General features: G+C 37.9%; 1 protein-coding gene across 16 annotated transcripts in view; it reads left to right on the top strand.

Annotated features, from left to right (window-relative positions):
* ankhd1 (ankyrin repeat and KH domain containing 1) overlaps positions 1 to 27,149 on the top strand; it is a 155,315-nt gene extending 128,166 nt beyond the window's left edge. For 9 of the 16 annotated variants that reach the window (XM_072590803.1, XM_072590802.1, XM_072590801.1 and 6 more), the window contains 14 exons: positions 328 to 503; positions 625 to 787; positions 1,608 to 1,703; positions 4,939 to 5,055; positions 5,358 to 5,523; positions 5,613 to 6,060; positions 6,157 to 6,312; positions 11,318 to 11,482; positions 15,595 to 17,231; positions 18,828 to 19,019; positions 20,837 to 21,091; positions 21,206 to 21,381; positions 24,476 to 24,643; positions 26,619 to 27,149. In XM_072590803.1, coding sequence (XP_072446904.1) covers positions 328 to 503; positions 625 to 787; positions 1,608 to 1,703; positions 4,939 to 5,055; positions 5,358 to 5,523; positions 5,613 to 6,060; positions 6,157 to 6,312; positions 11,318 to 11,482; positions 15,595 to 17,231; positions 18,828 to 19,019; positions 20,837 to 21,091; positions 21,206 to 21,381; positions 24,476 to 24,643; positions 26,619 to 26,678 — 3,975 coding nt within the window. In that variant the 3' untranslated portion in view covers positions 26,679 to 27,149. The remainder of the gene's footprint in view (positions 1 to 327; positions 504 to 624; positions 788 to 1,607; positions 1,704 to 4,938; positions 5,056 to 5,357; positions 5,524 to 5,612; positions 6,061 to 6,156; positions 6,313 to 11,317; positions 11,483 to 15,594; positions 17,232 to 18,827; positions 19,020 to 20,836; positions 21,092 to 21,205; positions 21,382 to 24,475; positions 24,644 to 26,618) is intronic. The other 7 variants (XM_072590799.1, XM_072590811.1, XM_072590804.1 and 4 more) reach the window with 4 other exon arrangements.
* Positions 27,150 to 27,894: the final 745 nt, after the last annotated feature.

The following is a 27,894-nucleotide window of genomic DNA, read 5'->3' as shown; positions in this document are numbered from 1 at the left end:
AGATGATTAAGATGTTCCAATACTTTGGCCTAAAATTCCTTTCTCAAATCATACTACATAACTAAGTAGGTCATTCATCTCACGGTATGTGGATTGTTGCTATTGCACAATGCCTGCTAAAGTTTATCAGTGCAAATGTCAAATGTTGGAGCATTTTCAAGTTGTTTTTCATGTCTATAAATGGATGTTTTTAAGAATTCTAGGGTAACACATTGATCCCTTGCTTAACTGAAGAAAATGCATACTAAATATTTTACGATTCCAAAACCTTAATAATAAAATTTAATGTAATTTGATAAATGAGTGAGTTGATCTGTTTCTATTTAGACTGGTCTAACTCCCTTAATGGAAGCTGCCTCTGGAGGATATGCTGAGGTGGGAAGAGTATTGCTTGACAAAGGTGCTGATGTCAATGCACCACCAGTGCCTTCTTCACGTGATACAGCTTTAACCATTGCAGCTGATAAAGGTCACTATAAATTTTGCGAACTGCTGATAAACAGGTATTTAATAATTTGAATATAATATACACAAAATTAATCCAAAAAGTTGGATTTAGTGAAGATCCTCAAAGTATAATCAAATCATTGCAATTTTAAATTTTGATTTTTATGAATTCTACAGAGGAGCTCATATTGATGTTCGCAACAAGAAAGGTAACACGCCTCTGTGGCTGGCAGCAAATGGTGGGCATTTTGATGTGGTCCAGTTATTGGTGCAGGCTGGTGCTGATGTGGATGCAGCAGACAACAGGAAAATCACACCTCTTATGGCAGCTTTCCGCAAGGTAAATTCTTAGTATGTTCAATATATATTGTTTTTGCTGTTTTGCTAAACAAGAAATATGTCCACTAAGAGCACCTTAAGTTGTTCAGAATGCCTCTTCAATTTTGAACAGCCAGTCAGGTTGCTGTATTTGCAATGGCAGGAATGAGTGTAGCTGGTCATTTTCTTTGCTACTTCACAACCCATCATGTTGGGTTTTGTTTTGTTTCTGGCTGCTCTCAAGGATATCATTGACTAGATAATGATTAAAGTCGCCATAGTTCTACCAGACCAAGGGCCTGCTGTCTCATTAGACAGTGATGGTTGCTGGTGGTTTAACATCAGGATCACCACACCTCTGGTGAAGAGAGTTTGAGAAGGTAGGACCTTCATGTAACCTCAAACCAGTACAGGAATTGAACCCATTACACATGCTTAGTATTTTTGTGTTGTGGTAGTTTTCATTGCAGCCCATCTAAAGATCATCAGTATAATAAAGCTCTTGTGCATTAAGAATGAATGGCAGTCATTTGGGTCTTGAAGTAGAAATAACTCTGTGTTCTAAGGGGAGGTGTTTTTGTTATCTCCTGGTTGCTTTGCTTGCTCATTTATTTTTCTCCTCAAACATTCAAATCTAACCTTAATATAAGTGTTAAGTAGCACCCGTGAGTTCAAATAAGAACTCATTGAAATTAATATCTCGCTATATCAATATTGAAGTTATTCTTGTAAAAGAGTTGTTGAGCTGTTTCATAACATCAGGATGCTTGAAAGACTCAGTTTTAAAGAAATTTTATATAACCATTCATTTTCAAATTTAATGTTGAATCGTACTTTTTCAGGGTCATGTGAAAGTTGTACAGTACTTGGTCAAGGAAGTGAACCAGTTTCCATCTGATATTGAATGTATGAGGTACATAGCAACCATTACTGACAAAGTGAGTACATTAATATGTTATGTGAGATCCATTTGTTCTCAACAGTTAGTTTTCACCTCTTGTGTGTAGTCATTTAGCTTTGTTCTGTATTTCCAACATGTTTTTAAGCAAAGTTTTTAATAATGGAATGTGTGGTTATTTAAAGTTGCACTTCTTGAAAAGAAGAAAGGAGCTTAATCAGTTCCAGTGAGTTGTAGCATGAACTGGTGAGTTTAGGGTTTTGAAGAAGTTGGAGATTTTCTGAAAGCAGGAACTAGTGGATATTCATTGATGCAAGTTAGAGCAGGTATGGAATGAGTGAGAAGCAAAAGAGAAAATAAAGTGGGAGGCAACAGCAGCAACCTTTATGAATTGCAAATAGGTGTGACCTGAGTGCAAACAGTAATTTATCAATGTTGTAGCAAATCTTGAATTTATGCATGTGTAATTAGCTTTACACTAATGTAAAGCTGTGTAAGTGACAGCTTTGTTTCCTGTATCTAATACATGTGTGTTCAGAAAATTCAAATCTTCAGCACAGAATAATATCCGATCTCTTAATGGCAAATTATTACAGTATTCTTGAGACTTAGTGCACTTTTAAAAGAGTTTTTAAATAATGTTTGGCTAAACAGTAACAAATCAGGCATTATTTCCAAGTAGGTTTGTTATTTTTCAGATCTACTGGGTTTTTTTTCACTGCCTCATGGAGTTTCGATGAAAACGTAGTGTTTAGCCAGGAATTTGCAGGATAAATTTCCAAATGCTGATACATGATGCAGCATAATTGTTTGTGTTTATGTCTTATTGCTTGCATTGGATAGCCATCTGACAAAAGTAGAATTCTGAAATAGGGAACATTTTATGTATGGTAAAGAAATGACTAAACTGTGATTGGGTTACAATGTTGCCCATGAAATGGGGTCCGTGTTACTTTGTACAATCCAGATGAATGTGAAGTTGGAAAGTGAAATTTTCTATGGTCCTGATACCTTTTTAGCCCTCTACCCTCCTTGCAGTCTTTTAATGTGGTCAACAGCATTGTTGTTCTGCAATTTGCCTGTCTGCTGCTCAGCTCAGTGGGGACTGTTTGCTTGGTTCAATTTTTTTTTTTAACAATGTCATCAGAATTGTCTTTTAATTCCTGCACAAATATCTCTCCAGTCTCCCAAGAAATTATCCTTCATCCATTCTTGTTTTGTGTTCTGGATGTAGGTTTGCTCACTGAGCTGAAAGGTTCATTTTCAGACGTTGCGACACTATATTGGGTAACATCTTCTATGAGCCTCCGACAAAGCACTGCTGGTGTTTGTTGGTTTCTATTTGTATGTTTGAGTTTCCTTGGGTTGGTGATGTCATTTCCTGTGGTAATGTCATTTTGTATGGTGACTTCATTTCCTGTTCTTTTTCTGAATGGGTGGTAAGTGGGGTCCAAGTCAAAACAAACTAGCCACCAGGATACGTGAACATCAACTAACCACAAAATGACATGACCCTCTCTCACAAGTATCCTTACTTACAGACCAGGAAGGACACCACTTCGACTGGGACAACCCATCCATCCTAGGACAAGCCAAACAGAGAGAGACATGAGGATTCCTAGAAGCGTGGCATTCTAACTCTGTCAACAAACCCGTTGACTTGGATGTCATTTACCACCCTGAGGGAAAAAACGGGAAATGGTGTCACCACAGGAAATGACGTGACCAACCCAAGGAAACCCAAACTTATAAATAGAAAGCAGGAAACACCAGCAATGCTTCATTTGCAGGGTCACAGAAGATGTTACCTAGTATGGTGGTGAAATGTCTGAAAATGAACCTTCCAGCTCAGTGAGCAAACCTACATCCAGAACCTCAACCTGAGCTACAAACCATGACTATTTACTTAGTGTCTCATAACAAAATATCCCCAGGTGCTTCATAGGAGCATTGTGAGGACCATCTCCTCTTAGCCAGAATGAACCATATTGTTTTCCACCTTGGTGTACTATCTAATCCTAAACTGAGCTTCTGAGCCAGTGTCTTCCATGAAAATGTCTAAATTCCACTCAGTCATGTAGTGTGTTTACCTCATTCTACTTGCTGTAGAAACCCTGAGAGTGGATAATATAGATCTGTGGATAAATTGAACTCTTTATGTGGAAGTTGAACTCAGTGTTGTGGTTCTGTTCGCCAAGCTGGGCATTTGTGTTGCAGACGTTTCGTCCCCTGTCTAGGTGACATCCTCAGTGCTTGGGAACCTCCTGTGAAGCGCTTCTGTGATCTTTCCTCCGACATTTGTAGTGGTTTGAATCTGCCGCTTCCGGTTGTTAGTTCCAGCTGTCCGCTGCAGTGGCCGGTATATTGGGTCCAGGTTGATGTGCTTGTTTGAGTCAGTGGATGAGTGCCATGCCTCTAGGAATTCCCTGGCTGTTCTGTTTGGCTTATCCTATAATAGTAGTGTTGTCCCATTGAACTCATGTTGCTTCTCATCTGTGTGTGTGGCTACTAAGGATAGCTGGTCGTGTCGTTTCGTGGCTAGTTGGTGTTCATGGATGCGGATTGTTAGCTGTCTTCCTGTTTGTCCTATGTAGTGTTTTGTGCAGTCCTTGCATGGGATTTTGTACACTATCCTTAGTAGCAACACACTCCGATGACAAGCAACATGAGTTCGACTGGGACAACACTACTATTATAGGACAAGCCAAACAGAGAACAGCCAGGGAATTCCTAGAGGCATGGCACTCCTCCACTGATTCAATCAACAAGCACATTGACCTGGACCCAATATATCGGCCACTGCAGCAGACAGCTGGAACTGACAACTGGAAGTGGCAGATTCAAACCACTACAAATGTCAGAGGAAAGATCACAGAAGCGCTTCACAGGAGGCTCCCAAACACTGAGGATGTCACCTAGACAGGGGACGAAACGTCTACAACACAAATGCCCAGATCGGCGAACAGAACCACAACAACGAGCACCCAAGCTACAAATCTTCTCCTAAACTTTTTGAGGTTGAACTCAACTTGGGCTGATTTGACCAAGTGAAATTTAGTTAACAGTTTTGTTTCTGTAAAAACTAATAGTTTTACATTAGCATTTGTTTTTCCTAATCTAAGACCTGATTAGTTTGCAACATCCTGTCAACTGATGACAACAGACTTTTATTTTATTCCATGATGTATCCTTTGCATTCACCCACTTCATGGTTCTGTATTCCACCATCCTTAAATAACTTTAAAAACATTTTTTTTAACTTTCTGTTGTCCTAGGAGCTGCTTAAGAAATGTCACCAGTGCATGGAAACGATAGTTAAAGCGAAGGACCAGCAAGCTGCTGAAGCAAACAAGAATGCAAGCATCCTTCTCAAAGAACTAGACTTGGAGAAGGTGAGAGTTCATTCTGAATGTTCAGTGATTGGTATTTCAGATTACTACCTTGTGCTAATCAGAATCCATCTTTTGGATTGCTCTGTCATTTGTGCAATTTGTTCTCCTTTTTCCAAATGTGAATCTTTATGCTTGCTTCAGTTCTATTTATAACAATAAATAGAACTTTTACTTTCATAACTACATTAAGTAGAAGTTTGACTTTAATTTGAGTGTCCTGAAATATTGGTACTATGTTATATTAACAGTTTTTTTTTAATCTGAAAGACTTGTTCTTTGCATAAATTGATTATTTGTTGTAGTCAAGGGAAGAAAGCCGAAAACTAGCACTTGCAGCAAAGAGAGAGAAAAGGAAGGAAAAAAGGAAGAAGAAAAAAGAAGAACAGAAACGGAAACAGGAGGAGGAAGAAGCCAGAGTTAAAGAGAATTCAGAGAAACTGCAAACTCCCGAAAAGGATAGGTTTGAAGGCAAGTTGTTTTGAATTTAAATTGTCTACTGTAAATCATAAATTGTTTCTTTTTTAAAGAATTGAGTTCATATTTTCTGTTCTACACAGATGAGGAAGTTGTACCTATAGAACCTCCCAGTGCAACAACAACTACCACCATTGGTATTTCTGCAACTTCAGCCACTTTTACTAATGCTTATGGGAAAAAGAGAGCCAATGTTGTAACCACACCAAGTACGAACAGGAAAAACAAGAAAAACAAAACTAAGGATTCTTCTCAGAGTGTTCAAATAATTCTAGAAGATCAGCATATGTGTATAGCGCAACAGAAGGCAGATAAAAATAAAATAAATGGGGAGCCGCGAGGTGGTGGAGTAGGAGGGAACAGTGATTCTGATAATGTTGACAGTACAGATTGCAATAGTGAGTGCAGCAGTGGCGGTAAAAGCCAGGATCTCAATGCAATTGCTGACTTCCACAACTTTGACCAGAAATTGTACCCTCCAAGAAATGAAAAATCTAATACTTCCATATCAGAGACTCCAAATCACCCAAGGTAATATTAATCATGTGCTGGCATTAATTGTCATTTAGTAGTAATTTTGTTTCTGTTGGCATTCTTTCTTATTTATGATACGTGCTTTTGTTGTAGGCTACATGATGGCACTAATGAAACAAATTCAAGCTCACTATCTACAACTCATAAGACTACTTCACTGCCATTGTCATCCCCAAATGGAAAGATGAATCTGACTAGTCCTAAACGGGGTCAGAAGAGGGAAGATGGTTGGAAAGAAGTTGTGCGAAGGTAATTAAAGAATTTTTGTGTTTTTGATAGGAGTGTAATTGAATTATTACATGAACAAAAAAAAACTCATGCCTCTTCAAAGCCATTGAATTGTTTTTGGTTCTTCCTCCAAGTGCAAGATCTTAATAAATTTTGAAAGAATTTTGATACATGGAACTAATATAACAATCGATTTGATGGGGATGGGATAGTATTCCAGTTTTTTTCCCACTTGGATGCACTGCCCTAATTTCCCAAAGGGAAACAGATTAACTTTGGCATTCATTATTTTTGTGGAAGTCAACAAAAGCCACAAATTAAAAGAACAATTGAAATTATCAAGCCTGCACAAGGTTTTCAATGTGCAGTGAATTTTGGACTGGGCTATGAATAAATTATTTTTGGCCCTAAGTGAATAGAAATCTGACCTTGTGGGGAATGTTTTTCCAATGTTGGGCCCTGCATTTATCTAGCTTTATGCTACATAACTCCTTCTGCTAGTTTTCTGTATAAATATATATTTTCATCCATAGCATTCTTTTGATGAGAGCTTTGGAAGGGTTTAAAACCTGCCTAGAAGTTTATTATTATTTCACAGTTCTCAATAACTAAGCAACCTCTTTGGTAATATTGGGGTTGGAGATAGGTAATGGCTCTTGAAGACTTTGGCATACCTTTGTGCACCTGAAAATGAATGGCCTGAGCTTCAAGTCAGAAATCAATCTTATTTGAGTATTTAATATACTTAATTTTTACTACATTCTGGTGAGTTGCTATGCTATATGCTGAGTAAGGAAGTATTTATTTTAAACTCTCCAGGGATGTTGTTTTTAATTTATTAAATACAGTAATGATGCTCCTTCATTAATTTGAACAAAAATGCTTGCATTTATAAATGGGATATTCTAGAATCCCTACTGTTTGGAAGCAGACCATTTGGCCCATCAAGTCTACACTACCCGTCCGAGGAGCTTTCCACCCAGACCCAGCTCCAAATCTCATCCCATAGTTTAGCCTGAACATCCCTGAACGCAATGGACAATTTAGCATGGCCAATCCACCGAATCTGCTCATCTTTGGACTGCGGGAGGAAACTGGAGTCTGAGGAAACCCATGCAGACACAGGGACAATATGCAAACTCCACACAGACAGTTGAGAAGGTGGAATTGAACCCCGGTCTCTGCCCTGTGAGGCAGCAGTGCTAACTGCTGAGCCTCCATTGTCATCCTGTTACAGTGCTGCCAAGCTATATGAAAGACCACTACTTTTTTTTAAAAAAGCATTTCTATTGAAGTGTAAATTTTATGCAGTCTTACTAGAAACTATAAATCTTTTCACCAATATGCTGTGCAATGGAAAATTCCAATCCAGAGATGTGCCATTGTGGGTCACCTGGTAAAACAACACCGGTTTTAGGATGCAGATAGTTCTGTTCAATATTTATATCAAAATTTCAATGCTTACATTGTTTTATGTCTATTCCTTTGGGCAGGCTAAATGTTCCCCTTTCATTTAACGTACAGATCAAAATGTGCTGGCTAGGTAGTGGGGAAACACTCATATGGCTAGGGGAGTAGTGAATGTTAAGTCTTGAAGTTAACAGTTCATTCAGTGGCTTAATCTGATGGTGTGAGATTGTGATGTTACCAAGAATGCATTTTACAGGGTAGGAAATCAGTCTATGGTCTGATTTGCATGGCAAAAATCAAAGTTGAGGTATTCCATATCTTCCAAAATGACTGCATCTTCCCTGACTGTCCTCAAGTAGTTTGAGCATTCTCTACATTTTCTATGGAAATTTGAAGCCTAGAATTTAATTATTTAGGTCAGTTACTTTGTTGAAGTTGGTAATACTTGCAGTCAACCAGGAGATGCACTAGAAGAGATGGAGTTGCTGGCTATTGAATATGTTTCATTTGGTGGCTTATAGAATTTCAGGTGATTGTATGTTTATGTTCTTTTTGAGATCGTGCATCAAGAGGTATGTTTTGTTCGCTGTCAGCTATTCTTCGCGCAATGTGTTTTTCCCTGCAGGGGCTAAGTGTATGCTTAAAACAGGAAGCAATTTGAACGGAATTGGTCTCAATGTTCCAGATATAATCTAATTACTGCCAAATTTTCATGGTAGTTCCTGAGCCAGATTGAGCAGCAGCAAAGTACAATATAAGCAAATGAAGCATGTTGTCATGTATTGGCTCTGCTACCCAAATCAGTACCAACCAGTTTCTGATCGAGATTCCTAGTTGTCATTATGAATGTTCAGTCAAAGTGTCTTGGTCAGCGCAGAACTAGATATGTTCTTCCCCAGACTTTTATAGTGTGATAGAGATGTACAGCATGGAAACAGACCCTTCGGTCCAACCCGTCCATGCCGACCAGATATCCCAACCCAATCTAGTCCCACCTGCCAGCACCTGGCCCATCTCCCTCCAAACCCTTCCCACCCATATACCCATCCAAATGCCTCTTAAATGTTGCAACTGTACCAGCCTCCACCACTTCCTCTGGCAGCTCATTTCATACATGCACCACCCTCTGCGTGAAAAAGTTGTCCCTTAGGTCCCTTTTATATCTTTCCCCTCTCACCCTAAACCTATGCCCTCTAGTTCTGGACTCCCTGACCCCAGGCAAAAGACTTTGTCTATTTATCCTATCCATGCCCCTCATAATTTTGTAAACCTCTATAAGGTCACCCCTCGGCCTCTGATGCTTCAGGGAAAACAGCCTTCATATGGAATGTTTATAAGCAGCAGTTTAAGTTTGGAACTCTATTTTAGCAGGAGAATTTTCAGGATATGACATGTCGAGTACCTATTGAGCACATACCGATGGGGTGATAATGGTGTGGGACAACAGTTGCTTCCCCAGGCTTTTGGAAGGGTGGAGAGGAGCAGTGGTCGCACTCTCAGATTGGTATCGGATATTTGAATGATATCCGTATTGTGGATATTGATGAACAAATTTGCTATTTACTACTTTCCTGATAATGTAATGTTCTTCAATTCTCAGTAACCTCTGTCAGCTCTCACTGCTTTGCCTGACTTAGTTGCAGTAGTCAGGGTGCAGTCCAATTTAATTTGTTCGGGCTTTAGAAGGCTGACTTGAAGGACAGGGTTGTTTTTCACTATCTGTGAACTTGCCTGTTTTTTGGGTGTCGGTGAATTTTAGAAGCTGTGTAGTGACTGCATCAGCATTGATTCTAGGCCCTTAGTATACAATAGTTGTTGCTCTGCTCATTTGGTATAATAGACACTTTCACATATTTTGGCTTGAGAAATCACACTGAAGTTTTAATTTTCCCTGTCTTTGAGGAACTGTTTACTTTGCAGGATCCAGGGATGCAAGTTTTTTTTAAGCCCCTGGGAAGTTGGTTGGGTCTACAAGCTGTTGTTTCTAAGATTATAATCATAAAGTTGGTTTTACATTAGCAAAATGTTATTGAAATTTTGATATTCATGACACCAGATAAAATGCAGTAGCATTGCAAAGATCTTGTATAAGGTGTTCACTCAGTCAAATTGCTATTTGTAAAGATGTTTTTTGCCCCAGTCTAAGATGGCTCAACCCCAAAATCTTGCTACAAGACACTTTTTTGACTTGCTTAAAAGATCAGTTTGTTGCTAACCCAATCTTCAGTATCAAAGGAGCTAAAATTTAGTTATACATATTTGACAAGAATTTTGTAGCATGTAAAAAAAATGACTCATATGCAAACAAGGAAAACTTTTAGCTTATTTTGGATTGCATACTTGGTAGAAAAATAGTTTTATCTAGGATATGAATGATCTATGCCATGTATTGAAATAGACATTGCTTTCATTAGTGTTTCTCCACAAGACACAGTCTGCCAAGTCAAATCAGCTTCCCATCCCCTATATTTACAATATAGTAAAATTAAAATACTCAGTGACCCTCAAAATTGCCCTAATAGTTCTTAACCAGACATTAAGGATAAATCACAACAAAAAATGTAACTGGCCAGTTTACTGAAATAGTCTCTATGATCTGTGATATCACAGACACATGGAATTGTATCTTGCTTGGTTTCTGAAGGCACCAGTCGATGCCAATAATTTCCGGTAGGCTCTGAGGAATATTCTGAGATTCTGTTCTGAACTTTGCTTTCTAGTTTACCTTGCATTATCAATTTATTCAATCAGATCTCCTTCCTGTACCTTTTGACAGATCTTCTGACAAATACGGACAAGTCAAAACCAATGCCAACTTTGGTTTCTCTTTTTTACAACTTTCTCTTGGCACAAATCTTCTCATGAGGACCCTGTTAACATGCAAACATCTGCCATCTGTTTGAGCATATACTGCCTTTCACGAGTTGAAATGGTCTGTAAGAGTACTTTGACCAAGAATCAACTTGCAGTTAATTTCCAGGTCTAGCCTCAGAAACAAATATCAGTTTTAGTTTTTTTAAACAAGTTGCTGCTCACAGCTCAGTGGTCACCTTCAGCTCTCCGCTCGTTGTTCACAGCTCCAAACTAGAAATAGTAAAAAGAAGATCTCAACAGGGGATAAGCTGTTATCTTGAGTTAAAATTTCAAGATTGTATATTTAGAAAACTGTGCTATGGATGTTTGTTTTATCTTCACTTAAACGCAATTATGAATTACATTGACATGGAAACTAATATGGTTCAGCTGCACTCATTGAACTTTTGTGTTCTGGTCTTTATCTTGGCAGCAGTAAAAGTGCCACAAATTGACTTGAATTTCCCTGATTTGAAATCAAATGGCCAGAATTTGCACTCTGTCATTATTTAGTGTCCTGACTGAAATATATTTGTGTGGTCATTGTGAAAGTTATAGTATAGTATTTATAATATGTTCTAGATTTGAATAAGTTGGTGTTTGTGATTTAGGTTTACATGTGAAGCATGTTTTCCCAAATCACTCCCAATAACTGTTGCTATCTTTGATATTTTTTGGTGGGTGGGGGGATAGAAATGATTTGTATGTGGAAAATGCAAAAATTGAAATAATATATATTGAGAATTTTATGATTTTTATATAGAGTTGCTTTAACCAGGTCAAAGAAATTATCTGTACCAGCGTCGGTTGTATCAAGAATAATGGGAAGAGGGGGATGCAATATAACTGCAATCCAAGATGTTACTGGTGCACATATTGATGTTGACAAGCAAAAAGACAAGAATGGAGAAAGAATGATCACCATAAGGTAATGTGACCTTCAGTTAACAGTAATAAAAGGACAAATCATTCAAGTTGTTCCAGCTGTTAAGCTGTTAACTTGAGCAACTTCAAATTAAAGTCTTCGAACTGAAGGAGATCTTATGTGGTATAACTGATTCATTTTTATTATATTTTGATTATACTTATTCTTGTTCTCATTCAAGTGATTACAGCTCATTTTCAGCTGGGAGTCTTAATGCACGATTGACAAAAAAACGGGTGAGCGTACTTATTATGGTATTGGATGAGTAGCCCAGGTGTGATGAGTTTTTTTTAAAAAAACATGGCAAGTTGTGCAACTAAACACAATAAATGTGATTATTTTGCTGTCTAACACTGGAAAATAGACTGTGAAGGCTGTGGGATTGTTGGACAAAACCTTAGTGTTTCAGGGAATGCAACCTGTGTCCAAAAATGCCATAGCCCACATGCAATTCCAGTCATATGTACTTGTCTCTTAATGCTCCAAAGTAGCCCAGAAAGGCTTTGTTAAAGCAGTTCTGACCCCATCATCACTTTCTCAGGGCAACTAGTAATTTTTATTTTGTTAGCGAGAAGTAGGCTTTACTGGTTGGACTGGAATTTATTGCCTTTAACTATTTTCTCTTGAGAAGGATGTGGTAAGCCACCACCTTGAATTACTGCAGTCCATTTGGTATATGCATACTGCCTTGAGGGAGGGAGTTCCAGGATTTTGAGCACAGCAAAGGTTTACCCAAATTGATTCCTGGACTGACGTGTGAGGAGAGATTGAATTGGTTAGGATTGTAGTTACTGGAGTCTAGAAAATGAGGGGGAATGTCATGTAAACCTGTAAAATCCCAACAGGACTAGACAGGTTAGATGCAGGAAGGATGTTCCTGATGGGAAGTCCAGAAACAGGGTCATAGTTTAAGGATATGGGGTAAATCTTGTAGGACTGACCTGAGAAATTTCTTCACCCAGAGAGTGGTGAGCCTCTGGCAATCACTTCCACAAAAAATGGTTGTGTGTAAAATATTGCGTTTCCAAGAAGTAAATAGATATACTCTTGTGACTAAAGGGATCTAGGGATATGGGGGGGGAGGAGAGCATGGCATTAGGGTGTGAACATAATGATTAGTCATGATCATTTTGAATGGCAGAGTAGGCCTTTCTACTGGTGTTGAATAGCCTAATCCTGCTTTTATTTCCTATACTTCTGTGAAAGAGACTTGGAAAATAGACATGCATTGGGAATTGGCAGATGGTGTTCCCATGAATCTGCTGGCCTTGTCCTTCTAGATGATAGTGGTAATGGATTTGCTAATTGTGGTTTGAGGAGTCTTGGTGGACCTGCTACACAGGATCTTGTAGATAGCAGGAGTAGTGTGTACTCTGTTGGTAGTAGGGTAAATGAATGTATGTGAATGTGGCACTAATGAAGCGGACTGCTTTACCCTGGATGGTGTCAAGCTTTGTGTTGGAACTGCGCTCATCCAAGCAAGCAGGGAGTTTTTCATCCCATACCCCACCTGTGCCTTGTGGATAGTGGGCAGTTTTTCTGGGCTATCAGAAGAGTTACCTGCTGCATGATATAGCAACTGAAGAGGTTGGATTCGATCCTGAGGAGCTGCTGCAGAGATGCCCTGCAGGTGAGATAACTGTCCTCCAAAAACCTGTCACCATCTTCACCTGTGCCAGGTATGACTTCAACGAGCAGAGAGCCCCCAACACATTCCCAATGACTCTGTTTTTTTCTGACTTCTTGGTAGTGCATTCTGTCAAATGTGGCCTTTGATGTCAAGATTGATCAATCTCACCTCACTGCTGGAGCTCAGCTCTTTTGTCCATCTTTGAATAAAGACTGTAATGAAGTGGGGAACTAACTGACCCCAGGGCAACCTAACTGAATGTCAGTAAGCAAGTTATTGTTAAGCAAGTGTTAACGACCTTTTCTGTAACCTTACTGATGATCAAGTCTAGACTGCTAAGGTGGTTATTAGTTGTGTTGGACTTGTCCTACTTTTGGCTTACCTGGGCAAATTTGCACATTGTCAGATGGATGCCAGTGTGGTAACTGTACTGGAACAGCTTGGTGAAGGGCTGTAGAGAGCAAGACTTCACTATTATTGCCAGAATGTTGTCACACCCTATAAGGCCTTAACTAGTGCCTTCACTTGTTTCTTGATATTACAAGAATTGAATTGATTGAAGACTGGCATCTGTGAAGCTGGAAAGCTTTGGAGGAAGCCAAGTTGAATCAACTTGATATTTCTGGCAGAAGACAGTTGCAAATGCTACGGCGTTGTCTTTTGCACTGATGTGGTGGCCTCCACCATAATTGAGGATGGGGATGTTTGTGGAGCTTCCACCTCCTCCAGTGAGTAGTTTTAATTGTCTAATACCATTCACAACATGGTGTGGCAGAACATCAAAGCTTGGATCTGATACTTGTGGGATCACTTAGCTCTCTCACTTGCTGCTAATGCTGTTTGGCATGTAGGTGGTCCTGTTTTTTTAGCTGAACAAGAGTGATGTTTTCAGGTATGTGTCTCGTACTGCTCTTGGCATGCCCTGCTCTTGGCATGCCCTGCTGCACTCTTCGTTAAACCAAAGGTTATCCCTCAGCTTGGTGGTATTTGGTAGATATTCCTCTGCCGATGGGGACCAAGAAAAATCTTGCAAAAATAAAAGAACTGACTTCAAAATTAAGTGAACTTTGTATTCATTACCTTCAAAAATGTTGAGTACTTACAATCAATGTGAGAAGGATAGATTTCAGATTTATTCCTGGTGAGTCACTTAGTTAATCAATTGTGTGCTACTTAGTTGTTTTGTTTTTTTTTCCTCTTCAAGCCCATTTTTTTTGAGATCTCAATTGATTTGTTCTTGGTGTTTTAGCTGTTGTGTTATTATTTCCAATATTTTTTCAATTTTGTTTGGGAATTAATATTTTCTTGTGTGCTACACCACTTAACTGTCCTGAAAAAAATGAAGAAACTGTGGCTGGAAATAATATATTAATGCACTGATCACAATTATCTTCATTCTCTTCACAAAATAGATTTTTTTTTAAATCTGGCAAATTTTCAGTTTTTGGACTGGTTATTCCTTGTCATGTATGTCATTCGGAACCTTATCCAAGCACATCTTGACTTATCAGGTGTGCACTACAATTATAAGCAAGCACTGATTTTTCTCAGTCTCTCCTGAAAAGTAATTATCTGAATACCAGTTATTCCCAACAGAGTAACTGTTCTTTCCAATTTCCAAGGAGTAAAACAAAAATTCAGCACAAAGATAGAACTAATAGTAAGTACAAATGTATCGTCAATGATGTTCACATCTGATTAGGTGCAGGTTTTAAGATAATTTAGTATATAATTCATTAGCACTAAGTGCTCTCTAGAATCGAGTGATTGTTTTCAGTGCGCAGTTGTTCTACATGCATTTCATCTTTCTGACAGGTACTTAATTTTATTTGGTTAATGCCATAAAATTTGATTTAGACTTAAATATTTGCTCGATATGCCTTTTATTCTTAGGAACTTTTATTTTTTAAAAAGATTCTGACAAAAGTTTTGTAATTTAATCAGAGCCTTAAAATTACAAACTTGCATTTTTGAAAGATTGTTATTATTTGATTATTTTTAGTATTATTATATCATTTGCTTCCTAAAATGCTTGTGTTGGCAAACTGATAAAAAAAATTATCCTGTGCGGACTAAAATATGTTAATGTTTTGCAGTATTTAATCAAACTTGAATTAGTTCAATCTCTAACTTGAATATTTATTCAATCCAGATTAAAATTTACATTAATAATGTTCAAAATGTATTAATTACTAAAATATCAGTAATGATATGTGCATTTCTTAACAATGCTGCCTAAAACTTGCTGAGGATTACTGGGTCAGTCTAAGTGCTGGAACTATTAATCTACCTCAAAACTTGCTTGAGAGTTTGATCTTTGCTGCTGTGGAATAGCATTCAAAATGGTCTGTACTGTAGTTTGGTGGCAAGTAAATTGTACTTTAGGATTGAATAAATATTCAGAATCTTTTCATTTAGTTGCAAGCATAAATCAACAAGACTTTTTTAAAAAAGAAATCTCAGTGAAACTTTGTACTCATTTCAGAGGAGGCACGGAATCAACGAGACATGCAGTGCAGCTCATTAATGCACTGATTCAGGATCCTGCAAAAGAACTGGAGGATTTGATTCCTCGGAATCATATTAAAAGTGTAATAGCCAACACGCGAATGGGGTCCACAGCTGCCACGACTACAGCTAGCACCACAACTGCAGGCCACCGAATAACTGTTTCAATGATGTCTTCCTCTGCAACAGCTTCACTGTCAACATCATCCACATCATTACAATCCATTAACAAATCTGGTAAAAACGTTGTGTCAAGCAATATGCGTCCTACATTTTCAGTCTCGCTTCCTTTGGCTTATTCACATCCACAATTAGCACATGCTCTATTGGCTGCTCAAACTATCCAGCAGATTCGACACCCTCGGTTACCCATGGCACACTTTGGAGGAACCTTCTCTCCATCACCAAACACTTGGGGTCCTTTCCCAGTAAGACCTGTAAGTCCTGGAAGTGCCAACAGTTCACCAAAACACAACACAACGCGTCTCAATAACCAGGGTAGTAATATTATTCATCCCAACAGTGGTAGCTCAGCTATCAATTCACCTTCTGTGAGTTCTCCAACTTTCACTACACAGTCTCTCTGTGTCACAAGCAGCCCAACTCCTTCATCAGTTAGAAAGCAACTCTTCACCTCGGTCAATAAACCTAATGCCATGATATCAGTGACTTCAGCTGTGACTAGCAATTCTTGCTCATTGCCTACAAGTTCAACTGTATCAGTGAGCAATGGGCAGCCGCCTACACCTCCACCCCCTCCTCCACTTGTTGCACAGCCTTCTCAACAATCCATGTCACTGAGTAAGAATGAACCATTCACCACCTCCATTGTGAAGGAAGAAGTGGCCACCACAGAACAGCCAGCAGGAAGCCAGTGTGCACATTCAAATGTCTGCAGCAGCTCTTCAGTCAACAATAGCTCTGGGGCTATAGGAATACAACCAACTTCGTCACTGCCCAGCATTCTACCACAAATTCCATGCCGTAGTTCCTCTGATATTCGACCTACATTGCCGAAGCCTTATATTTCAAATCCAGATCATGGATTAGTGGCCCCAAGCAGTCTAGCTTCTTCTCGCCCTGTCACCATGTCAGCTTGCCCTAATGTTCAGACCAACAACACTTTACCTCAGTTAGCTGCTGCCTCTCCTCAAGTATCTCACAGAATACAGCCTGGTGCTCCTTTCTATCCCCTAGTTCAGCAAGAACCACCATCAGTTTTTGTCCCAAACCCAGTTCCAATGGTATCTACCCAAGATCCTATGAAGCAGCATGGTGTACCTTCTCCGATGCAGCTTTCATCTGCACTTGGCATGCTGAATGTTTCACAGATTCACGCAAACCAAGGAAGCAAATCCTTGCCTCCAAATTTTGGCTCTGCAGCCCTCTTCAGTCCTTTCAACAGTTTCTTCGACAATACCCAAGTGTCCGCAAATCACGTGTGGGGAAGCTGCCCACTGCCTTCACGCCCAACACAAGATCCAACGTTTAGTGGACATTCTAATTATATGGGCAATTCTGTACTTGGACAATTGGACGCAGTACTTCCTCATGATAATTCCAAGGCTCCTGGTTTCAGGCCACCTTCGCAGAGGGTGACATCAAGCCCCACAGGTGAGATTGACTGGATTTTATTAATATATTTGGTTAATTTTTAAAGATTCTAATTTAAACCGTTATTCACAGTATTGTGTAGTAGCACCAAATAAAAATTCCAAACTTCAAATTGCTTGCTAAGTATTTCTCACTTTTATCTATGTTCTTATTTATTTTTTCTTTGTCTTTCACTACCTTTTTTGTTTTAGTGGCTTCTCTCGTTACTTGTTTAACCGTCAAGGCAGGACTTTGAGACTGGAGGAACAAATTTGTTTCTCCCCTTCATCTAATCATCCATCACCCTCAACCTCAAGTTAATGTACTGCTTAAAACCTGATTGCTATAATTGCAAAGTTTAATCTGTGAGATTATTCATGATGTATATAATGTTTAGGTAACAATTGATAAGTTATTTGTAGTTTTGTGGCCCTTTTATTAACTGTAACAAAATTAGACCATTAAATTGCAAGATCTGTAGAAATATAGAATTGTTAAATCAACTGTTTTTCTTTTCATTCTACTGGACAAAGGTATTGGGTTTGGGGATGGTGGGAACTGTACAATTGTTATCTAAACTTGATATCACCTCAGTAATTGATACAGATCTTAAAATTAGTTTCAAGTTGTTTGTTCATCAAGCTCACATTTTCTTTGAAAATGGGCACGCTTAACATTATCCATGATTTATAGCTTGTGTTTAAAAGAATAAATAGGTGACTTCACAAATTAGCTGCAAGGTTCTAAAAAGGCCTCTGATTCTTAAAGCTAAAATAACACACACAATAATGCACTTTTTAAAAAAATGGCTTGTGACTTCAATAAGTTGGACTTCAGACATTCAAGCAGGTATTGAAGGAGTAAAATCTTAAGACCTCGTAGTTTCCAAGGGTGTTAAATTGGAGACAGATTGAGCAACCTTGATTTTAGACAATCAAGGAGTGATCCAGTTAAGATCTTTTAAAATGCGTGAGGTACAGAAGAATGATTTGTATTTCTTCTGCTTAATTTCCGAGAACAAGTGGGCATCATCCTAAAGTTAAATCAGCAAGGAGAGCAATTGGGAAGCACTTCCTCGGTGTGATGGAGATCTGGTGCTGTGTACATCAAGTCAATTGAAAGTTTGAAGATTAAGATCTAAAAATTGCTTGTATGGGAAAACTAGTAAATTATTATGGAGGCAAATATAGCATAAGTACAGATCAGCAATGATCTAATGAAATAGTAGAATATGCCAGAGGGGCTGAATCGTCTACTCCTGTTTCTTAGGCAGTGTCTAAGACATTTTTCTTGGAGTAACAGAAGCTTGCTAACATGGTATGTTTATGGCATGCCAGTAATGGCTCAAGAGATTAGGATAAAGTTACTTTTTTAAATTAGTTCCTTTTTAGTTTGAAATGATATGCATGTCTGTGCTTGCATTTCAGTTTTTTTTGGAAGAGTACAAATACTCTACCTTTTTTTAAAAATAGAGACACTTTGAGCACTACTCCCAGTTTAGATTATTACCCCTTTATTAAAGAGAAATGTACAAGTTATAGATAAGTCACTTTTTAACAATGTGCATTTCTCAAATATTCCATTTCATGTGATTTTTTTTTAAAAATGTTTTTGAAGGAATGTCTGCTATGGACCCATCAGGCAATGCCATTTCTTCCTCTTCCACCCCATTGACGAGTTTTGCTCCAAGTATGGCTGGAACTCAGGTGTATGTACAAGGACCAGCCCCTGTAGGAATGCCTGCTCCTAGCTTCAGCAGACAACATTTTTCCCCACACCCTTGGAGTTCAACAACTGCTCCAGCTACATGTATGTACAAGCCAATCCTTTCTATATTTTAGTTGCGATTTTGGGGGTGGGAAATTATGCTCCTTAATGTAGGATCCAGCACTCATTTCATGCATTAAAAGTACCATTTTTACAACTTCCAGTAGGTCTAATCTTCCAAATTTAGGTAGAAAATTATGGTGCAAAGGTTGAAAAACAAAATGTTGAATAAATGCTTAACCAAAAAATATTATTAGCCCTGAGTCCATGGTCCCTGAAGCAGTGTAGCTTTAAAATTGTTTTGTTTGATTGCAAGGCCAGTTAAATCCAGATTAATCTCTTCTGAAAATGGCAAAATAAATGAATAATTTTAAATGTTCTGATGCCACTCTTATGGTATGAATAAATGTCAGTCAGGGAAAATTTATCTCTATTCTGATGACTTTACATCTTATTTATGTGGAAATTAAATTTTTGCAATCTTCAATAATTTCTTGTAAAAATGCCGAATACTTATCCTGCAGAATACATTGTATTGCACTTTATGCAAATGTATAATGCCATGGGTTATTTGTACTGTACAGGCAAGTACTAGACTGTCGTAACAGTGTATGTCGCATTGCACACAGGTGATGCTGTCTTTGTGCACTGTTTGTGCATCTTCATCTTGGAGGAAAATATTAAGTGATAGTTATTCTTGTGCAGTTATGTACTTAACCTCTGGCAAAAGTTAAAAATGAATTTAAGATGCGGAGATGAATGCATGCTGTGCTTAACATTCATTCTAGCCAATAGGAGCACGAGTATGCCAGCCTCAAAGCAGTGAGCTATTAAGCAATAATTTGCAATTATATATAGTGCTGCTAATGTAGTAAGAAGGTCCTGCTTTGCAGGAACTTTGAGCAAAACTTTGATAAAGTTGATGATTGTCCTTACATTTTTTTTTAAAAGAAGGTGGAGGTGAAACACATTTGAAGTGTTGTACTTTGCTATCTGGTTACTCTTTTTTTTCAGACGTGGGCTGCTCCTGTGCCTGATGCATGCAAATGTCAGAAGCAATGTATTTGGTAAAGCTCAAAGCAGAGTTTTTGATCTTGGGGGTTGTTTATGTTTTTTCTGGGATACTTATTCAAAAAAAATGTTTATACTAAGAAGTATGAAAAAAAATTATGCTTGAACACCATCCCTTGCTCAAGTTGCCAACATTTGATTTGATTTGATCATTCCTCAGCTGCTTGATTCCCATGGATATTAAGCAAATTAAAAGATTTCCTATCCTGTCTTTGTATCCATAAGCATTCACTCCATCCTTAACCAAATGCATAAATGTATTTCAAGAATTGCAGAGTGCTTTGTGATAATTAACTTGGTGTTGAACAAGTTCAACATGTTATTAAAAACTAAGTTTTTTTTTACTGCATGACACACTTTGAGGCAGCATTGAATCACGAAATAAAACTAAACAATACTTGAACAAACATATTTTCAGCATTTCATTCATTAACATTAATTTTGCATATCAAAATGTTTTTTCACATTTTATCTGCTGCTTAAATGAATTGCAGAATGTCTAAATGACACTTGCAAGAGAAATTTGGCAGAAGGACTTCATTGGTTGACATGTTAATTGCCTAAAGATCTGAACTTTCTCTGATTTTTAAATTGGAGAATAAGAATCAAAATCAGTAGTTTGCATATGCTGCTGACCTTCAGTGTAATATTTGAAAAGGAAGCCTCATCGATATTTGAGTTTAACTTGCACTTCATGTGAGACTTTTCTGTGGTTCAGAATATATTGTGGACACATAATCTGTTTCTACAAACTACTGGATGTAATGTGAATTGTAATTTCCCTGCAGGTGAATCTCCTCCATCAGTCTCTTCCGGAGCTTCTTCACCTTTATCTGCTGCTTCTGCCCCTCCATCTTTGGGCCAATCAAAATCAAGTAATGCAAACCAGGATCGTAAGGTACCACCACCTATTGGAACAGAGAGATCAGCTCGCATTCGGCAGACTGGGTCAATGACTCCACTTTCCACCATGGTGGGTAGTAATCTGACAACTCCTGTCGGACAAGGAGGAATCTGGTCTTTTGGTGTCAGCAATAATTCAGGTGAGGTGTTAAAAATGTAGTGTTGATAAGCTTTATAAGGAGTGTATTTGTCAGAGCTGTGTGTCAAAGCTGCAAATTGTTGCCATTTTCTGAGAAGTAAGATTTTTATTTCAGATGGCATATCTGGCTGGTCCCAAGGTGTGATGGGTGGCCACTTAATGCATCAATCAATGTCAGACCCAGCTTCATTTTCACAACACCAGACATTAGAAAGAGATGATACTGGAATAGTGGCACCTTCAAACACGTTCCATCAGCCAGTGCCAAGCAACTTCATGGATTATAACAAGGTTAGTGAAGATTACTTTGCTTTTATTTCAACAGAGCACTGATATCTGATAACAGTAGTTTATAAAGTAGTCAAATCTGCAACAGTGAATGAATGTTTCTCTTGGAGGCTGAATTAATCTTTGGCGAGTTTTGGTAGGGCATGTTGCTATAATGCACCGATATATGCTTTTTGATGAAGTTGTGTATTGTAATTTAAAAGCTGAAACAATGGCATACAATTAGTGAAAAAAGGAAACCAAATAGCTGGGAATACTCAGCAAGTCAGACAGTTTCTCTGGTGAGAGAAACATTTCCTGTTGATAAGATGAAAGGTCACTGACTTAAAACGTTGACCCAGGTTGTCCAAAAGAAAGATGGCCGTCATCACAGTATAGACAGATGTTGCATGTTGGGACCGTGCAGAAGTCAGTGTGGTTGACTCTGGGAATTGCCTTGGAAATTGCAACTTTGGATGCACAGTTACCTAGTATCTGAAACCCTCTGAGAAAGTTCCCAACTCCGAGTTAGAGTTTGGATGATTCAGAATTACTTAATTGGTGTGTAGGAAAATTCAAAGGGATTAACCTCCTGGTGGGGTTTTAAGAGGTAGATTTGAAGAGTTTGAAAACTTTGGGGACTTTTGAATATTGGTGAGAGCATAGATGAATTCAGCTAGGACTTGAAAGTTTTTCTTCATGGGATGTGGGCATACTTGGGGTGAAGATGTCACTCCACATCCCCACCAACATACACCAATTAATTTGGATTTGTGTTCTGTTGTTATTGACATCTTTGGAATTAGGTCAGCGTTGACCACCATCTGCAGGCCCTGCTCCTCTTGGCTGCCTCTGTTCCAAATAAAATAAATCCAACCTATCTAAGTTTTCTTTGTGGCTAACTTTCTCCTTTTCTGACAACAACATTGTGAATCTCCTGTGCATTCCCATTGCTCTTCTATTGTCATTGCATTGTTATAAGTGTTTACAATATTCTCACAGCAATGTGATTCTTTTTGTTTGTTCATATTTCCAACCATATCACCTTATTTCTCATATGGTGCACATGGCGGCCATTCACCCTATTGTGTTTGCACTGGGGTTCAAAGAAGAATCATTACCTTGTACCAGTCTCCTGCTTTTTTTGGCCCCATACCCTTGCTCACTATTGCTATCCAACTACTTATCCAATATCTACTTAAATGCCTCGATTGGACCTGTCTCCACCACACTTCCAGACAGTGCATTCCATGCCCTAACCATTCACTGTTTAAATGTGTTTTCTCACATCATCCTTGTTTCTTTTGTACATCAAATTTGTGTCCTCTTGTTCTCTACTACTCTTATCCAGCCTACACACGATTTGAAAACCTCCATCCTAGCTGCAGTCTGTACGATGAACAATGGTCCCAACACCTTCAATCTGTTCTTATAACTGGAGTTTCTCCTCCCTAGAACCATTCTCTCAAGTGTATTCACATCTTTCCTATAATGTGATGCCTTTGACTGCATAATACTCAGCTAAGTTCTAACATGTGTCTTATACAAGTTCAGTGTCACCTCCTTGCTCTTGTACTCTATTAATAAAGCCAAACACACTATAAGCTTTATTAATTGAAGTCTCCACTTGTTTGGACATCTTGAGTGATCCATACACAAACACCAAGATCACTCTGGTTTTGCATCCCCTTTTTAGAATTGTACACTCTATTTTATATTGTCTCTAAATGTTCTTCCCACCAAAGTGCATCACCACCTTCTATTTTTCTACATTAACCTTATCAGTTACCTACCTGCCCACTCTCCCAACTTACCTATATCCTTTAGGGGTTTTACACTGTCACGGTTTCAAATTTTGTGTCATCTGTAAACTTTGAAATTGCCCCATGCACATCAATATCCAGGTGTTTGTATATCTGAAAAAGCAAGGATTTCAATATTGACCACTGGAGAATTCACGATATAATCATGCGACCTTTCATCAGGGCTCTTTCTCTGCTGATGCTGACTACCCGATGTTTTTTACATTTCATTTTTGGTTTTAATTTTGGTATTTGCGATTTGTTTTTTTCCCCCAAACTTCATGAATTGCTAACCATAGTTCAGTGAAAATTTCCAGCACAAAACTGCAAGTTTTAAAATTTCTGAAATATTTTCAGTATGTTGATAGCCATCTTTCAACTCTAGCACTGAAGTTTGTGCTGGCAAAAAAAAACACCTTTGTAGCACTGCAAGAATGACTCTACTCCGAATTGGCAGGTTTTAAGCATCGCAATAAAACTGTGATTTTTAATTCAGCTAGAATAATTGTTTGAACAAAGTCTACTTTTCTTGCATTGTTGGTTCTAAACATGTTTGCATGTTACTTGATCAATTTTTAACCCCACAATACAAAATGTTTCATAGACAATTGTTTAATACGGATTACTTCTATTTAATGCAGTAGATGGGATATCTGAATCTATTGCTGTAAATGTATTCTGTTCCTTTTAGTGTATTGATTAACGTGAGCTTTTAAATAGCAAGTTTAGCTTTGTTTCCATTGGAAAATAATAAGTACTCAGTAAAGCTTTTTCTTCTTTCAAAATCATTGTGGACTTATGCTTAGAACAGTTAATTTTTACTTGGGTGATTAACTTCCCAAGATATCCATCTACTGGCAGAACAAGCTCATACTTTTGCTTGTAACTAATGTTCACATTTACTAACTTTGAGGCACCACAGTCAAATATGTTGTTTAAAGCCTGTTCATTCATTTGCTTTGATTGCATTCCATGTTGACAAAAGCAAAGCAGGCTCCACATTTATACTCTTGATATTAAATGCTGACCTCCAGATAGGAAAAAAAAATTACATTATTTAACATAAACTGATAGGTGATTACCAGCTTTAGGCATACTAAAGAACATATCAGTTGGGTTACAGCACAATGGTTTAGTTGTGATGCACCAATGATCTATTCTGTTTATCCAACTTCTGTGCATGAAGAAGTAAACTGTTACCAACTAGGAAAACAATTATTGGAATGCTTCCCAGAAATGAGTAACCCTAATGTCTGTTGTCATATTCAGAAAATAAACTTGATGTTTCATGAAACCTGGAACTATTTTCCTCTTAGCAGGGCTTGCCACTTTCCATGTATGGGAATGCTATGATTCCTCCACATCCACAGTTGGCTGATGGTCCAGGTGCTCCTCTTTTTAATGGACTTCATGCTACAGATCCTGCCTGGAATCCTATGATCAAGGTTGTCACAAACTCCTCTGAGAATGCTGACCCCCAACAGGTGAGAAATTAACAAGAACTTGGTGAGCTCTTTTAACATGAGGTGGGAGTGATATGTTGATAGTCAGAGCTTTGCAAGTAAAATGAAGTTTTTCTATTTTAAAAAAAAAGGCATTGTGCAACAAATTTCTGTTCTGAGCCATGTCAAGTTGTTACTACTTGTCTCCCACATGTCTTATCCTCCAGTCTGAATTTTCACCAGATTTTAGAATCCAGCTTTGACAGGCTGGAATTTGCTCTTGTCCACTTTGTGCACCACTCAATTTACATTTTTCTTGATAATTTCAATGCACACTTGTAGCTCCAGTTGGTTTCTGCATCCCAAATGTTTTTCCTTCCTATGTCTCACAGACACCTTTTCCTAAATTCCATCCTATAATCTCACCGATCTGTTCTACATACAATACCTCGACAGCTGCCATCACAGAATCAACTTTCTCACACATGTTGATGACACTTTTTGTTCCACCAATATTTTAAAAATTGTTTACCTGATAAATATCTCATCATGGGTGAATTAACATTTTCCTTAGCAACTGCAGTCAGTTCCGTTCTCGTGTTACAAGAAAATCGCGTAATAGCATTTAAACTAATGGGTCAGAATTGCATTATAACCTATACACGCTTTAAAAGTTCACACTTTAGAAAATGTCCCCAATTTGTCAATCGCGTTATAATGAATTTGCATTAACAGAATGCGCATTCTAGCAGAATGACCTGTATTGAAATAGCACACTTTCATCAAAAGCCTTGTTTGTACCATGTACATGATGGAATGTCTTTACACATTGGATATCTTGCTTACATTTGTTGGTAATTATGAGATAAGGTTAAGATTATTTTTGTCTTTATAAACTTTATTGCAACATTACCATTTGATTACATCACTTAGCCATTGCTCTGAATAATGTGTGCAGCAGAGAATATTTATAAAGTGGTTATATTGGTTTGCTTTGAAAGTTAGAACAAAAATTCAAAAAGAACAAAAAACACCAATGTTTAACTGACTTGACAAAAGCTTCAGATTATAAATTAAGCACACAAACGTCTTTGTATATGATCAGTGTGATTTCTTTAATTCCTCTTTCCTAAGTTAGAGCCTTCAAATCTTAATATTGGAATGTGATTATATGGATTAATAGAATACAAAGGAAAATGCCTGAAATGTTTTGCGTATGTGGCAATATCTTTAGCAAGTTGGATGTTCCAAGTAGATGATTTCTACATCAGGGGGACTAAAAGCAGTATGCGTGACTGCTCATCAGGATGTTTCCACTTCAGTTTACAGATGTGACCCTGAATTTCAATTTCTGCCATTTAAATTATCCACCCCACACTCTGACCTCTGCAACCTAGACCTCTGCTAGTGAAATTCAACAGAGGCTCATGGAAGAGCATCTCATCTTTTGATTTGGTACTTTATAGCCTTCTGGACTCAACATAAGTCCAATACTTCCAGATAAATGTCTCTGAACCTTTTTGTTTTTGAATGGCAGCTGTTAGCAGGCTTGCAATTTCCCATTTGCACCATCACCATGCATATCTTTTGTTTACTTGTCTAATTACATGTCCCATTGCAACTTTCTATTTCAGTTTCTGCTGACTTCCCCTCAATTACAGACTTTTCCTTTTCCCTCTACTCGACTAAGTTTTCTGTCTCTGTATTTGCTTCAAAATGTCTCCTGTTTTCTAGTTCAAGTCATCAACCTGAAATGTTAGGTGTATTTTTCTCTGCAAATCCTGACAGGCAGTGCTGCCTCTAATTTATTTTCTCAGTGCGTGGAACATAGAGGTCCATGTGTGGCAACAACATCCAAAATTAGCATGAATATTTCCAGAAGCTTGTGGCGATTGCACATTTCAAACTTTGCAGTAATATGCTTTAGTGTTTGTGTTCTATAGCATTTATTTGTACATTTCCCCAATAAGGGTATATATGTCATAAATAAACATGTTGTTTTAATGAACTTCTGCAGGTGTGGCCTGGAACCTGGGCACCACATATTGGTAACGTGCACCTGAACCATGTCAACTAGAGGATGCAAGCATGCCCACAAATTCCTGACATGTCTTTCTGAGATTGAAACAAGATTGATCTGGGAAGAAATTAACAGGACAAAACTTTTCTGATGTGCCTAACTGAAATTCTGTGTGGGCTGTTACGCATGAACTTAATTGATTTACCACTGTCTATGAACAAAGTGATCACCTGCATAGCAGGTTTGGTTCTCTGGTTAGTTTAGCCATTTTGACTTAAGACTTGGGACAAACTATTCTTGTGCTGCTGGCTAAACAGTACTGTAAACTGCTTGTATGCAGCCGAGGACTAGATAATTATGTGAATTAATCCAGATGTTTTAGAGTGGTAAATACATGTATAATTGTTTACATACTAAAAAGGGTTAAAACGAGAGTAAATTTCATGTCGTATAGTGGCTCTACTTTATGTAGCCTGTATTAATGTGAAATATTTACCTTAATATTCAATAAAAATGAACAGTACCTCATTTTTTGTCATTATTGCTGGTGATTAATTATTTGGGCTCTTCAAATTATTTCTTACAATATATTTGGAATTAAAATTATAAATACAACTTGATGTTTTTGATTGCATGTTTCTAACATTTTACTTAAGGCAGAAATATACAAAACATTCTGATTAAGTATGTTTAGGTAGTACTTCAATTCTTGGGTGTTTTCCTTCTGGTATAAGCTATGATTTACAGTTCAGAAAACCATTTCAAATTAGTTTTTTTAGATTATGGCTTGTGGGCATGAGATTTTGTTTCAACTATTTTCATATTCCATAAAGTATTACTAGTAATCGGCAGTATTTCTGAAAAACATCACTGACTGTCTGACTTGCATTAAAATGTAAAGTTAATGATTGTAGCCATGGCTACAGTTGAAACCCTACTTGTCTAACCGTTCCATGCCAGATTTCAGTGAGGATAAGACCAGTATTGATCATGAGAGCAAGTAGCTAATTTTCCTTTCACATCTTTACACATTTGAAGCAAGAAATACTGTGGTGTTCTACTTCATGATACAGTATGCTGAGCTGGATAAGTATGTGACATCTAAACTTAGCTCATTTTTTAAAAAAAAGTTATTGTGGAACAATGCTGCAGTCTTTCATTCAGTTGCATTTCTTTAAGTAGCCAGATTTTGGAAACTAACATCAGTATTCTCTTAATGTCGGAAGTCAGTTTTTCATCCAGTAAGCTTGATTTTTAGAGTGCCCTTATGAAT

The sequence above is a fragment of the Chiloscyllium punctatum genome, chromosome 20 (genome assembly GCF_047496795.1).
Source record: "Chiloscyllium punctatum isolate Juve2018m chromosome 20, sChiPun1.3, whole genome shotgun sequence".
Classification (NCBI taxonomy): domain Eukaryota; kingdom Metazoa; phylum Chordata; class Chondrichthyes; order Orectolobiformes; family Hemiscylliidae; genus Chiloscyllium; species Chiloscyllium punctatum.
Note: the sequence above shows the minus strand (reverse complement) of the source record. Positions and strands in the feature narration are given on the sequence as shown.